Here is a 15,810-nt window from a genome sequence, read left to right on the forward strand (position 1 = left end):
GAATTTACTTTTCGGTTATTGAAATTTTAACAAATTTGTGCCATGGTATCAATGGTAATTGCTGTGTCAAGGTATTATTTGCAAAACAAGTGACTTGAAATTAGGAGTAAGCCCAGAGTCATACCATGGATAAAGCATATCCATTGCTTTATTATTTACACAATTGTGACAAACCCTGTTCTTAACCTCAATAGTATTGCTTTTTAACCCCATATTGGATCCTTGAATGTGGAAACAATGAAAAACTAGTTTCTGAATGAGTCCTAACAATAACAAGTCACCTACCACAATGTCATGTACCCTACCCATGGCTACCAAGTATGCCAACATTAAGGGATACCTAACCCAACACATAAGCTACTGTGTTGAGAAGCGATTAGTCAATGACAGTATCTTGAACAAATGCCCAATCAGCAGTAATGTCTGAGACAAATATCAAATCGATGACAGTGGCCGAAACAGTCAATGATGGTACTGCAGGAGTGCTGCACTGCAAGTGGTTCTGTTTTTGGATAAGATATAGGGGAAGCCCTTTTGCTCTCTCAGGCAGATATAAATAATCTCACACCCTGGGCTGCAATAACAGAGTTGGCAGGAAATGCATGGCCCTATCACTTCTGCTAGCCTCCTCTTCCTAGCCACTTCAACTCTCTCCCACCCCTACTGTTATATCACATTGAATCAATGGTTATCCAAACAAATTGTGGCTAGCCAATGGGGTTGAGGACCAATTGGGACGTAGTGGAGGGGAGGGCACTGTGGTTAATCGAACATCTAAGCTGGGACATCTGGTGAGAGAGGGAATCGGCCATGGACCAAATTCCAGCTTACTGGGCCTTGAGGCCTCTCACTCTCTCCCTAATTGTTCTGTCAGCCTGCAGAATCCGAGCACCTCAGCATTATTGACAGCCAAATGCTGTCACCATAAGCAATGGACTTTACCGCAAACTCCATCCATGGATTCATTCTCATGAGTCGAGGTGCCATTCCCACATATCTGGCTTAACACACTCCTAATGACTTTCCTGTACACCTCCTGTAAAATAGAGTGGGCCGTGAAACATCGCAATGCGTTAGGTTTTTAACAAGCCTAAAGAGTACTGGTGATGTGGATGGCTGATCTGATGCTGCCTTTTACCAAGGTCGGGGGGATTGTGGCGGTGAGGTTCAGTTGGGCTTGTCTCTGGAAAACCCAGCCCCGCGCTTCCAAGAAGAGTGTGACAGTGCTGCCCAGTGTTCTGGCCAATATTTATCCATTAGCTAGCTCCTAAAACAGGTGAACTCTTCATTAATTTTTTGCTGTTTGTGACTGTTGCCGGTACAAAAGCCGTCACCTATATTTCTTACAACAGTGACCACACTTCAGAACTACTTTATCGGGAATGAAACCATTTGGGATGCTGTAAAAGTAGCCATATAAGTGCAAGTGCTTTTATCAGGGACTCTTTTTAGCATCTGAATGCGTCAACACATTTGCATGGAGTTGCATAATTCTTTTTAATGGCGGTACAAAGTTTCAAGTGAGTGTGTTTGATGTGGTTGTTTTAATTGGCCCATACACATCCCTTTTGACTAACTCCTCAATTTGACTGCAGCTGTCTAAGTCACAATTATGTGTAACGCATCACCAAGCATGTTAATGTACTGTTAATCTCTCAATTAATGATATATTTGATTCTATTTTCATGGTGCTGAACCCTTTAATGGAGCCTTGGGAAATTAATGAATCACTCAACTTAAAACATTGTCATTTTGCTTCATCTTACTTTGGTTCCTCTTTGTTATGGGGTTTTTCTCAGGCTCCTGATCCTAGTAATGACATGCAGTTAGACACAAGATTTACAGTTCCGATTTCGGCTTCATTGCCAGCCTATATATTATTTGGTATCCATCGTCCCAAGCATAGAGATAATTCTCTCTTGGACTGTATTTTATGCTGGAATGCATCCCATACCGTTTGGGGAAGTACACCAAAGGCGCTACGTCATTGGTCACGATGCCATTGACATCGTAAACACACTGGATCCGTGATCGACTGCGGAGCTTACTGTTATAAACCACGTAGAGCGTACCACAGATGACAAAGGCATTCTCAGCATTCTCTATAGGACATGGAGTATCCCACATTTGCTCGATATCCAGCGTCTTAGGGTTCAACCTGGCGAGGCAGATGTGCTTCTCGTTTTCTAAGGTGGCATATATAGCCCACAAATCATGTTCATCTGCGGCTAGATCAATGTAATTGAACGGTGATAGGCCATAGACTGGGATCTGCTGCTCGGCAGGGAACATGGTGCTGTCTGTCACTGTTCGGTTTTTCAGGTCAAATTTGATCAGTTGGAACTCGGGCTCATTTCTAATGTAATACAAGTAGCCTTTGTACACCAAGTGACCTGTGCCAGCCCATGGGTAAGGCAGTTTGATTTTCTTTGCTTTCATGAAACCAGAGAAGTCAGTCAGGTCCCGTAATCTGGCAAATTCATATATCGTGTCGTTGGCTATACCGTCAAATACATAGACTTTCCCAGAGTCAGACATCAGGTCTCTGGTCCACAGCCCAGAAGCCGTCTCCAGCTTCTTAACGATTTTCATTGCTTTAATGCTGCTGATCATTTCCGTGCAATCTGGAAAGGAAACAAAAAAGCCAAAAAATCAAAAGGATGACAAACATCTTACTGGAAATCTAACAGAGAAAGAAGAAACAGATTCCCTCCATTAATTTCAATGGATAAAATATAGTAGTTTGTTAGCTTGCCCAGCCAGTTGTTTTGTGATGTGCGGACTTTTCATTATCACTCTAGGCAACATCACCAGTGCAACCTTTAATCGAAGTGTTGGTGTTATGCTTCCTTTCGGATTTATACGATCCTCTGGTGATGGTCTTGTCACTTCTGGTTCTGTTGTTTTAGCAGCGGTCTGTATACGGGGTCTATTTTTATGTGTTTGTTAATGGAGTCCCGTTTTGAGACCCAGGCTTTCAGAAATTCCCTTGCACATCTGATGTTTGTTTGTTCCATTAACAAACACATAGAAATAGACCCCGTATACAGACCGCTGCTAAAACAACATTTCCAGGAGCGACAAGACCATCAAACCAGAGGATCATATAAATCCAAAAGGAGGCAGTACACCAACGCTTCGATTAGAGGTTGTACTGATGATGTTGCCTAGAACGGTAACAAAACGTCTGCACAGCACAGGACAACTGGGTTGGTGAGACAACGAAGAACTACATCAACAACCCCAACTACAAATTTTCACCAGGATAAAATATAATTAGGTGTGATGTTATGTTTGGCTAATTTATTAGAGTTTTTGAGGGTGGGTAAGGGAGAGCCAGTAGCTGTGGCGTATTTGGTTGAGGGGTCACATGGATGGTTACCGCACAAGTTCAGATATTATAATGTTGTGGGGTAATATATTTGCATACATAGAGGATTGGCTCCCTAAAAGGAAACAGAGTTCATTTTCAGTTAGGAAAATGTAACTATTGGGATACCACGGGGAGCAGTGTTGGAACTCCAACTATTTACAATCCAAATACATGAATTGGGTAAAAGGACTGAGAATATTTTATCTAAATTTGTTGATGATACCAAGTTAGATAGGAACATACATTGTGAGAAAAACATAAACAGTCTACAAAGGGATATAAATCAGTTACCTGAATGGACAAAGCATTTGTCAATACAGTAGAATGTGGGAAAATTTGGATTGATAACTTTGGTGAGAATAGAAAGAATATTATTTAAATGGAGATAGACTACAGAATGCTATGGTACAGAGAGGTCTAGGAGTTTTTGTACATGAATCACAAGAAATTAGCATGTAGGCACTGTAAGTAATCAGGAAGACAAATGGAATATTGGTCTTTATTGCTGGGATGGAATATAGATATAGGGAAGTTTTGCTGCAACTGCTAAGTGCATTGGGGAGACTGCACCTAGAATACTGCATATAGTTTTGCTTTTATGATGTAAGAAAGGATCTAATTCTTTTGGATGCAGTTTGGAATAAGTTAATTCATTTGATTTATGAGATGAAGAGTTCGAACAGATTGAGTCTATACCCAACTGAAATTAGATAAATAAGAGAAGATGATATTGAAACATGTAAGATTCCAACCGGGCTTGACAGGGTGGATCCTGGGAAGATGTTTTTCCTTTTGAGTGAATCTAGATCTAAGAAACACAGTTTAAGATAAAGGGGTATCCTATTTATGACCGACATAAAGAGGAATTTATTCCCTCAGAGGCTTAATTTTTGGAGCTTTCTTCCACAGATAGGCGTGGAGACAAGGTAATTAAATGTGCTGAGCTGGACTGTTGAACTGTGGGGAAGTGAAGGATTAGTTGAATGGGATAGAAAGAAGGAAAGCCCATAACCAAATCAGCCATGATGTTATGAAATGGTGGAGCAGGCTTGAGAGGCCAAATCATCTATTCCTGCTATGATTTCCTTTCACACCCCAGGCACTGGTCAATTTCATTCCAACCAATCTGCCAATTGAGTAGCCTCTGACATTATAAATTGTGAACTCAAATTCCAGAGATTTGACCCTGTAATCTAGATAGACACTTCAAGTGGAATACTGAAGGGACAGTGCATTTTTGGAGGTTCTCTCTTCTAGTGGAGACAGTTGAAACGTTAAATAGAGACTCTGCCCACTATCTTAAGCGAACATAAAAGTTGTCATCATACTAGGACACAAAATTTTTTTTTGGGAACTTCCTTGAGATTTTCCCAAGGACCACTTTCTGATTTTTGGGGCTAATTTTTATTTTCAGAGGCTCCGTTATCATTCTCACTAATTAATTTACTAAGTGATGCAGTCCTGTAATAACAATATCTTCCGTATTTGTGTTGGCATATGGGTATTGGGACTTACACAGAAGTAGAATTAGAAGAATCCATCAATATCTTTAAAAAATGATCAACTTTCTATTAAACATAAAGGCTCAAAATACAAGAAAACATTAATTTCTTAGATATCACAGTATTTAAACTGACTGAAGTCAACAGGCATAACCTAGCAATGAAGATTGTAGTTTTCAAAATAACTGACACACTTCATCGTCCTAAATAAACCTTTCATAGACTGGTAAGGTCACTGTTAACGCCATCACATAAGCACAAAGCTAGGAGATTTTGAAAATGCAGGTAACACCCTTTCTAATGCATCTCAGAGCTCAATCTCAGATTTAAATTAACATAATGTTTATTACAACAGCCATTATGTTTTCTCCCAGATAGGAGCTCTTAATCATATGCAGTGTTAATCGACAGACTGTACATGTATTTGCAAGGAATTTATTACCTCAGTGATTTTAAGCTTTTCTGGCTCTTGGTTAGTTGAATATTTTTTTGCCAATAGGTTTAAAACTGTTCTTTCCACTTTACATCTTTCCCCTCCCCATCTTTCTGCCTTCCTCTCTCACATCCTTTCAGCCTCTCTCTCTCCACGTTGCGATCTCCCTTTCTGCCCTCCCTGCAGCCTACCCCTCTTGCCAACTGCTTGTTACACTGCTTATCCAACATTCAGTTTAGTCTTCCCAAGACCGGAGCTATTGTTTCTGTCTTGACTCCAGATTTTGTTCCTTAGATCCTGCCTCCATCACCCTGCTGGACCGCACGTTAAGATTAAGCCAGAGATAGTAGGAACTGCAGATGTTGGAGAAGAAGGGTCTAGGCCTGAAACGTCAGCCTTCCTGCTCCTCTGATGCTGCTTGGCCTGCTGTGTTCATCCAGCTCTACACCTTGTTAAGATTAAGCCAGTCTGTTTTTCATCTTGGTCATAGAGTCATAGAGCTGTACAGCATGGAAACAGACCCTTTGGTCCAACTCGACCATGCTGACCAGATATCCTAAATGAATCTAGGCCCATTTGCCAGCATTTGGCCCATATCCCTCTAAACCCTTCCTCCTCATATACTCATCCAGAAGCCTTTTAAATGTTGTAACTGTACCAGCCTTAACCACTTCCCTGGCAGCTCATTCCATACACGCACCACCCTCTGCATGAAAAAGTTGCCCCATGGATCCCTTTTAAATCTTTCCCCTCTCACATTAAAACTATGCCCTCTAGTTTTGGAGTTCCCCACCTTGAGGAAAAGACCTTGTCTGTTTACCCTACCGTTGCCCCTCATGATTTTATAAACCTCAGTAAGGTCACCCCTCAGCCTTCGATGCTCCAGCTAAAATAACCCCCAGTCTATTCAGCCTCTCCCTATTGCTCGTTGTCATACTTAATCCTGAGATGATTTCTAATATTGTGCTATCACTATGATTACCTAGTTCTACCTCAATATCACACCACTTTGCACCCATTTCAGCTCATTTCTTGCTGAAACCCTCATTCATGCCTTTGTTACATCTATATTTGAATATTCTGAAGCACTTCTCCCTGATCTCCCAGACTACTCTCCACAGACGTGAGATCATCCAAAGCTTTGGTGCTGGCATCTTAGCTAGCAGCAAGTCCCACTCCCCTATCATCCCTGTGCTCACTACCCTATATTGGCCATGTAGCAACAACTTTATATTAACTTTTTCCTATCACTTTTCAAAGTCCTCCTAGCCCACACCTGTCACTGATCGCCTGAGAGCTCTTAACCCTCCAAGGTATCCATTCTCCTCTTCTTTTGGCTTCCTGTGAATTCCCAATAATATTGGCTCCACCACTGGTAGCTATGACTTGAGCGACCTTGGCTATAAATTCTGGAATGCCATCTCTACAAAACTCCAACTTACGTTCCTTCTTTAAGACACATCGAAAAGCCTATCTTCTTGAAGAAGATTTTAGTCATCTAACCTATGTCATACTTTGTCCTTTATAATAGTCCTAAGAAGTGCCTTGTGATAGCAATTCATGACGAGGGTGTTATGTAAATATGAATTATTGCTGTTATGATGATTTGCTTGCTGATTGTGCGATCTTACTGTGCACAAGTTGCCTGCCGAATATCTAAATTCCTATAATGGCTACACTTCAAATGTTCTTCATTGGCCGTAAAGTGCTTTGGAAAACCCTGAGGTCATGAGGAAATGTTAATTCTATATCTAGGTGGTGACAAACAGACAACTACAGACCCAGTAGTCTCAATAAATGTGAAAGAATCAAATTGGTTATCAAGATAATCTTGATGGCAACCTGTACAATAATATATGAATAAACAGTTGCCAACACTATTTCTAAAGGTCTTGCCGAAACAAGTACCATGATTCTTTGAAGAATTAACATCCCGAGGGGACTGTGAAAGTTAATAATGCTTCCACATCATTTCGGCTTCTTTGTACATGTCGCTTTCTTTTTGGACTGATTGACTGCCAGACTTCCAATGACTTATGTTTGCTTTCCATTTCTTCATCACATAGTCTTAAAAATGTCAAATTCTTTTGGATGAATATGTTTTAGCACATATCCGAGACACCCAATGATTATGTATTTGCTTATGAAGGAAATGTATTGAAATTTCTCAGTGTCGAGTGGCTAGCTGTCTTAAAATGCTTGATGTTGCTTGATGGCAATAAATTAGTCACTTTAATGTTAGTTTAAAATGCCACCTACATGCACTCCACGAAAACACTCAACATATTAATATGTCATTGATAAACTTTGACCTCTTTTAATTAGCATATTGTTTGGGGCTTTAGTGAGTCTGTACCTATCTTGTTTGTAAGCTTAACAGTAGTGATCTTGCCCTCTGCTCATTTCTGCATGTCTTCCAGTCCTGCATTTTCCTCATCAGTTACCCATAAAGCTTCCCAATTTCAACTTATATGAGCAATAAGCAAGGGAAAAGAATACACAAAGGCGATTTCTTGTTATCTTCTTGGCCTATTCATCAACAAGTCTTCTTCCCAAAGGATCTGATGTTATGTAGTTTTCTATATGCTAGTTCATGTGCATGCCATGGAGGCTTGGATTCTTATTGAGACAGATATCTTGAAGTTTATAAGTGACTAACAATATATACTAATACGATATCTTAGAATTTCATGTAAAGCTTGGTTCATATATGTTTTGATTAGGTTTCTGAGAGTACAGAGAGTATTTTAGAGATTTCATATTAGAATTTCACATGTTGTGATGTCATCCAGCTCTCTTAAAGTTATTGTGCCTTTCTGACATCTGTGCGATATTGCATCCCTCTTTTCCCCCTAAAGGAATGGAAACCTGTTCTGTTTGATATATACAAGCATGCACATAGATTACTGGTTCAACTTCATATTGTGTGCAAATAACACCACAGCAGTGGATTAAATTCAAATATGGCTCTAAAGCTTTCCTGCTCCTCTGATGCTGCTTGGCCTGCTGTGTTCATCCAGCCCTGCACCTTGTTGTCTCTACACCTCGTTATCTCTTTCTCTAAAGAGATTTGATTGTGAAAGGTGCTACATAAGTGCAAGTTCTTTCTTCCTGAAGATATCAAGGGGATTTCAGTGTCTGTTTGGTAGTTAGTTATAATTGTTTAGAAGTGTTTCAAAAACTGGTGATGAACATACAAGAACTAGATTGCTTGTGTTTGGTGCGACTTCTGTTTTATAATTCACTGTCAAACGTTGCTTACCGAAAAACCTAGGTTTCTTCCTTTTCTCAGCTTTTCCACCATTTTTATCGATAAACTTGTCCTCGACCTCCACACATGCTGGGGCTGGATTTTTGGTCTCTAAGTAGTCCATCTCACGCTCAACACGTTCAATACGAGAATTTGCCAAATCAAGAATGTGCCTTTGCTCCTCCCTCTCCTTATCCAAGCTATCGACCAGAGAAAGAATCTGGTTTTTGAATTCTCTGTATTCTGAGGAGTATCTCTGGGTCTGATCATACCAGACAGCTATCCGATCCTGTACAAGAAAAACATATGAGTCATAGAGTCATACAGTATGGAAATAAACCCTTGGGCCCAAACTCATCCATGCCGACCATGTTTCCAAAACTGAACTAGTCCCATTTGCCTGCATTTGGCTGATATCTCTTTAAATCTTTGCTATCCATGTACCTTTTAAATGACTTTTAAATGTTGTAATTGTACTTGCCTCTACCACTTCCTCTGGGAGCTGATTCCATACATGCACCACCCACTGTGTGAAAGTGTTGTTTTAAATCTGGCCCCTCACCTTAAGTCAATGCCCTCTAGTTTTGGACTTCCTTATCCTGGGGAAAAGGTCTTGGCTATTAAACCTATCTATGTCCCTCAAGATTTTATAAACGTCTATAAGATTACTCCTCAGCCTCCTATACTCCATGGAAAAATAGTCCCAACATGTCCATCCTCTCCTTATAACTCAAACCCTACAGCCTTGGCAATATCCTTGTAAACATTTTTTGCATGTTTTCCAGTTTAATAACATTTTTTCTATTGCAGAGCGACCAGAATTGTATACAGTACTCCAAAAGTGGCCTCAACAATGTCTTGTACAGCCCAAAACATGATGTCCCACCTCCTGTACTTAATGCTCTGACCGATGAAGCCAAATGTGCCAAAGGGTCTAGGCCCGAAACGTCAGCCTTCCTGCTCCTATGATGCTGCTTGGCCCGCTGTGTTCATCCAGCTTTACACCTTGTTACCTTCTTCCCCACCCTGTCTGCCTGTGACACCATTTTAAAGGAACCATGAACTTGCATCCCTAGGTGTCTCTGTTTGGCAACACTCCCAAGGGCCCGACCATTAACTGTAAATTAATGTAATTATCACCGACATAATAATCTTGAGAAGTTCTGAATACACCTTTACCATTACCTCAACTTACCTTCTGCAGAAATTTTGAAACATACTTGTTTACAAGTAGACTTGACTATTCCAATGCCCTCCCACTGATCTCCCAGTAAAATTACTTTATCCCAGTTTTTATTGATCTTCAGATTCCCTTCCTGCCCCTCCCCCACTCCTCTAGTCACTCTGAAGTGAGGCCCTTTTTGATTCCCTACAGACAAAATAGGGGCAACGATCAGAGGACAGAGATTAAAAATAATTGGACAACTATCAAAGAAGCAATAAAGAGATAAAAACCGATGTTGCTGGAAAAACTCAGCAGGTCTGGCAGCATCTGTGAAATAAAAACCAGAGTTAATGTTTCGGATCCGGTGACCCTTCCTCAGAACAGGAAGGGTCAGCAGACCCGAAGCGTTAACTCTGATCTTTTTCTTCACAGATGCTGCCAGAACTGCTGAGTTTTTCCAGCAACTTCTGTTTCTGTTCCTGATTTGCGGCATCGGCAGTTCTTTCGGTTTTTATTCCGCAATAATTTCTTTTATGCAGTGACCACTTGAAGAGTTAGTGGAAGTAAATTCAGTGACTTTCAAGAAGGAGTTGAAGTTGTACAATGGCAGGAGAGGAATTGCACAGTAATGAGGAAACACCAGGGGAATGAGTGTAATTGGATAGCTTCTTCAAAGAGACATTAATCCTAAACATTTTCTTAACATAAGCACCACATCAGGACAAGTGGCCTCCTTCTGGTTCTGTAATTGATATGAAAGTTGGTCTGAGTTGACGTCCTAATACCACATGATCCACAAGGAAATTGTGTGAAATTCCTTTCAATGTCTCCATTGTCTCACATGTCTGTGAGAAAGGTCACTTACAAAAATTCCCATTCAAATTTCCATAGGCCTGGATAATATGCCATTCTCAGTTATTTGTCCGTTTCTCATACTGCTGAGTTGGGACTCACCCTTTAGCTCTGATGCTTGAATCTCTGCCACAGATGGCTCTTCCAATAACGACCGTTCTCCCTCAATTCAACCATACAGTCTAAATCAGTTCCTGGACTTTCCTCCAGAGAGCTGATGTGTTAAGTTACCCATTAAAAAAAAACTTGGCCAGTCAAGCTGTTTTAATCCATGTATTTTCGAAGTTGTTATGTCAAGGTAACTGAGCTGGGTTTCATTTTGTATTTTACACTTAAAAAATAGAACTATTCTGTTATGATATTTGATTTGGAAGCAATGTTGTTACCAAAAATTTGTAGTGTTTGTGAAATCTGTAATTGTTTTTAAGGATGTTTGAAAAGCACTCTGAAGAGTTTGCGTCAATTGTAAAGGGATCAGCTGTTTGTTTTCTTGGATAATAAGACATATTACCCCATGTGACCTTTCCAACCTCTCTGTCATTACGAAAATCACTCTGGGTGATCTGGGATCTATTACTTTTAACATATCAAAGCTATCACCCCACCCACCAAGCTTCCCAGAAATGTTATTGAATAGAAATTAACACCAAACCAGAGGAAGAGATATTAAAATAGAGGCAGATTTTAAGGAGCATCCTGAGGGAGGAAAGAGATTTGGGGAGGTTTAGGGAGAGAATTCCAGAGCTTAGGGCCATTCACCCGAATGAAACCAGGCATAAAAGTATAAAATCAACTCACATAATGTTGACTTGTATTTTCTTCAGTTTAGGGAGCATGCTCTGACTAACAGGTTTAAAATGATAAAGGGAGTTTATACCCTCACCTAACAAAGATCTATCTCTCAATCTTGAAAGAATCCCTGTAGTGTGGAAGCAGGCCCTTCATCCCATCAAGTCCACACTAACCCTCCATCATTGTAAATACCTCAGTTGGATCATCCCTCAACCTTCCATCTCAGAGCGAGAACCATTGAGAAGGAATGAGGAGTTGGTGTGGGGTGGTGAGGGGGGACGGAGAGGGCTAGTTTGAATAGTGAATGAAGAATAAAAGCAAAGTTCTGCAGATGATGGAGACATGTAATCAAGACGGAAAGTGCTTGCGAAACTCAGCAGTTTTGGCAACATCTGTGGAAAGGGTAAAACAGAGTTAACATTTCAACTCCAATATGACTCTTTCCTGGGACTGAAGAGCACTTGTAAAGTAATGCTTTTGAAAAAGGGAGAGGAGGAGTAAGTGAAACAGATTCTCAGGGTGCCCAGAGAAAAAGGTAAAAGGAGTGCTAATGTGGTAGAGGAGTGAAAATAGATGATGACTAAGTGTTAATGGTGGCTGTTAGTGGAAGAAAATAGATCAGCTCTGCTGTGTGCAAACCCATGTGAGCGAGACCCAGGTTGGAGTGGTTGTGGTGGAGAAGAGAGTGGGGGCTGGGGGGGATGGTGGGGGATGTGTAGGGTAGAGGGAGGTGTATGTGTCTTCAAAATGGCAGACAGAATCCTCAACTGGAACTGCATTAGAGTGTATAGTTTAACAGATCCAACATAAATGCACCAACAATATGACAAAGATTGTAAAAACTATATGGATTCTTTGTTTCACATGAGACTACATAATGGCAATGTTAACTGGGAGGCTATCTGTGCACGCCTCAGTTTTGCAAGCTGCAGCTATAAAATGGGTTCAGAGTGATCAGACTATAATGTACTACTGTGATAGTGGAGGTGATTGACAGGGGTTGAGACATGTTCCCTTAAAGGTACGTGTACATCATATCCCAGCGGAAGCGTTTCTCAATATGGGGGAGGGAGTTAAATAGTGGAGAGTGGGCACATTTTCCACTTGGATGATGATCTGAGGGGATGTGTAGAGTATGCATTATGTAACCTAGCCACTTTTAAGTTACATTTCCTTGAAAAGCTTTATACATCAGAACTCAGAATAGACTCTTGTATAAGTTCAATAGTTTCAGACCCGAAGTGTTAATGCATGCAGAACGAGAGGCAAAATTACCCAGGAATTTTGATTGCACCCATTGTTTTCCTGAACAGTGTTAGAATCAGAGCCCCCTGAATTAATTCTCCAAACCATACTTTCTGAGGTTTTCTTTATTGACTCATGGGATGTAGGCAACACTGGCTGGGTCAGCATTTATTACCCATCCCTAAGTTCCCTTCAGAAGTTGGTGCTGAGCTGCCTTCCTGAACTACTACAGTCCATTTCTTGTAGGGAGACCCAAAATACAGTGAGGAAACTATTCCAGGATTATGACTCAGCAACGCTTAAGGGGTGGCAATATATTTCAAAGTCAGGATAGTGAGCAGCTTGGAAGAGAACTTACACATGGTAATGTTCCCAAGTTTTGCTGTCTTTCGCCACCTAAAGGATAGTGGTCATGGGTTAGGAAGGTGCTATTAAAGAATCTTTCATGAATTTTGCAGTGTATTTTGGTACCGAGCTTGGAGGGTGTAGAGGGACTGAGTATTTGTGAGTATGATACTGTTCAAGTGGGCTGCCTTGTCCTGGATGGTGTCAAGTTTCTTGATTGTTGTTGGAGCTGCATTCATCCAGGCAAGTGAAAAGTTCTTTACGCAGAGGGTGGTGGGTGCCTAGAACGCGTTGCCAGCGGAGGTGATAGAGGCGGGCACGATAGTGTCATTTAAGATGTATCTAGACAGATACATGAATGGGCAGGGAGCAGAGGGATACAGATCCTTGGAAAGTAGGCGACAGGTTTAGATAGAGGATCTGGATCGGCACAGGCTTGGAAGGCCGAAGGGCCTGTTCCTGTGCTGTAATTTTCTTTGTTCTTTGTTCTTTGTTCTATTCCAACACATTCCTGACTTGTGCCTTGTAGATTGTAGACAGACTTTGGGAATTACTCACTGCAAGATTTCCACCTCTGACCTGCTTTTCTAGCCACAGTACTTGTAATGGCTGATCCATGACAGTTTCTGGTCAATGACGTTGGAGGTTCAGTGATGGTGACACCATTGAATATCATGGGGCAATGATTAGATGCTATCCTGTTGCAGATGGTCATAACCTGGCTTTTGTGCGGAGTGAATATTACTTGCCACTTGTCAGCCCAAACCTGGATGTTGTCCAGATATTGCTGCATTTGGACATGGACTGCTTCAGTATCTGAGAAGTCACAAATGGTGCTGAACATTTTGCAATCATCAACAAAAAGCCCTACGTCTGACCTTATGATGGAGGAAAGGTTGTTGATGAAGCAGCTGAAGATGGTTGGGCCTAGAACACTACTCTGAGAAACTCCTGCAGAGATGTCTGGAGCTGAGATGTCTGACCTCCAACAACCACAACCATCTTCATTTTTACCAGGTATGATTCCAACTAGTAGAAAGGTTTCCTCCAGACTCCCATTGACTCCGGACTGCCTTGATGTCAAGGGGTGTCACTGTCATCTCATCGCTGGAATTCAGCTCTTTTGCCCACGTTTAGACTAAGGCTGTAGTGAGGTCAGGAGCTAATTGGGTCTGATGGAACCCTAACTGGAATGTTGCCATGGAGATCAGCAGCTATCCATTACATTTCCAAGTGGCTTCATGTTTGTGTGAGCTTAGCCATTGACAAGCCATTAGACCGTTAGGTCATCAGAGCCAAATTTGATGCCATTCTCAGTGAAACTACGAGCACTTCTGTTACGATTCACTGAGCAGCTGCCAGGAATGGGAATCTTGGCTGATATTCTCCTTCCTAACCCAGGGGACCTAAGGCTAACTGTGCTGTCTGTAACTCCACGCCAGACGAGTTGGGGAACCAGCTGGGAACCATTACCATCTCGTTTATTTCAAATCACACAAAATATTATGTTTACCAAATCGACCACGAGACAACTCATAAAGCTAAGGTTAAAAAGTCTACATCTCGGCCTACAATGAATACTTAAAACTTTCTGAGCGCAGGGGCACAGCTCCATTAATAATTGTTTATCAATGCTAATTCAGGTGAACTCATGCCAAATCCCTCTAGAACTTCAGAAAATAGGCTGCACAATGCGCCTACCTACACTGTACTGTCCTTTAAAACTCGGCTGTGATGGGTAATTTTAATATGGAGATTACTCTTCTTGTCATTTTGACACTCAGTGTACCTTGTGCACTAAACCTGCCCCGCTGCTGGATATACTTACTTGAATGTGTTTGTGTGTTGCTACTTTCCAGATTCTTGGGATGCAGTTGGAGAGCTCCTTTAAGATCTCCTTCAAAGATTCAAATTCTCCACAATTCACCGAGCGTGAGTTCTTAGGATCATTGATAATCACTCAAATGAACATAATTTCCCTAGTGCACTGGTTAAAACATTCACATAAGGTATGCTTTTTAAGGCAAGCATTTGTCTGCTTAAATGGATTAAGAGTTGTATCAGCAGAAACAAAGTGTTTTAAGTACTCAGTGAAAAATGACTCAAATGGGCAGAGAAATTTCAGCTGGGAGAACCAAATGTTAATTGGCAATCCTCAACTCAGCATCTTAGAGACCGAGAACCGACATGATATTTCTTATTTGAATTGTTTGCTCATTTGCAGATTAGAAGCAGCACATTCAGCATGAAAAGACTTACCTCGAAAGCAGAGAGTCTCCTTTCCATGTATTCGATGAGTGAGGGCTGACCTTGCACTGTCAGGACCATGGCTGAGACCATGGCGAGGTATTGGAGCAACGTCCCCATCTTTTGTGATGGTCCTAGATTGTGACTGGAGAAGGGGTTGTGTAGCTAGCACTCTGAGTGTAAGTCTGCACAGGAAAGTGCATCTGTGTGCTTTGCTGTATCTGGTTCCAGCTCATGGCTTTGGAATGCACCAGTAGACAGGCAGGGGTCAGGGTTGGCGGGGGTAGGTTTGCAGGAGGGACCACACAACATTCTCAATCATCCATTTATTAACTCCATATGTTTTCCTCAGTGTTAGTTTTATTGGGTCAGGGAAAATATGAATCAAAATTCAAGGAGAACTTTTAATTAATCTAACATTACGATTAGCATGAAGAGCGGCATAAACATTTCAGACTAGTCTGTAAGTAAAGTGCATTTTGATTATTGCCTTGCTGTGTAACAACAACAACTTGCATTTGTATAATGCCTTGACAGGCATAAAAAAAGCCTCAAAGTGTTTCATGGGATCTTGTCAGACAAAATCTGAAATACAGCTTCAGAAAG

The 15,810-nt window shown here is 41.2% G+C and overlaps 1 protein-coding gene across 1 annotated transcript; it reads right to left on the minus strand.

Moving 5' to 3' along the window:
• Window positions 1–1,478: 1,478 nt before the first annotated feature.
• Window positions 1,479–15,414, minus strand: olfml3b (olfactomedin-like 3b). Its single transcript, XM_020525812.2, has 3 exons — window positions 15,217–15,414; window positions 8,571–8,847; window positions 1,479–2,624 (listed from the first exon to the last, which is right to left on the minus strand). The coding sequence occupies exons 1-3, from the start codon at window positions 15,322–15,324 to the stop codon at window positions 1,840–1,842; spliced, it is 1,170 nt and encodes a 389-aa protein (XP_020381401.1). The 5' UTR covers window positions 15,325–15,414; the 3' UTR covers window positions 1,479–1,839.
• Between the last annotated feature and the right edge of the window lie 396 nt (window positions 15,415–15,810).

Source organism: Rhincodon typus, chromosome 25 (assembly GCF_021869965.1).
Source record: "Rhincodon typus isolate 14 chromosome 25, sRhiTyp1.1, whole genome shotgun sequence".
Taxonomy (NCBI): domain Eukaryota; kingdom Metazoa; phylum Chordata; class Chondrichthyes; order Orectolobiformes; family Rhincodontidae; genus Rhincodon; species Rhincodon typus.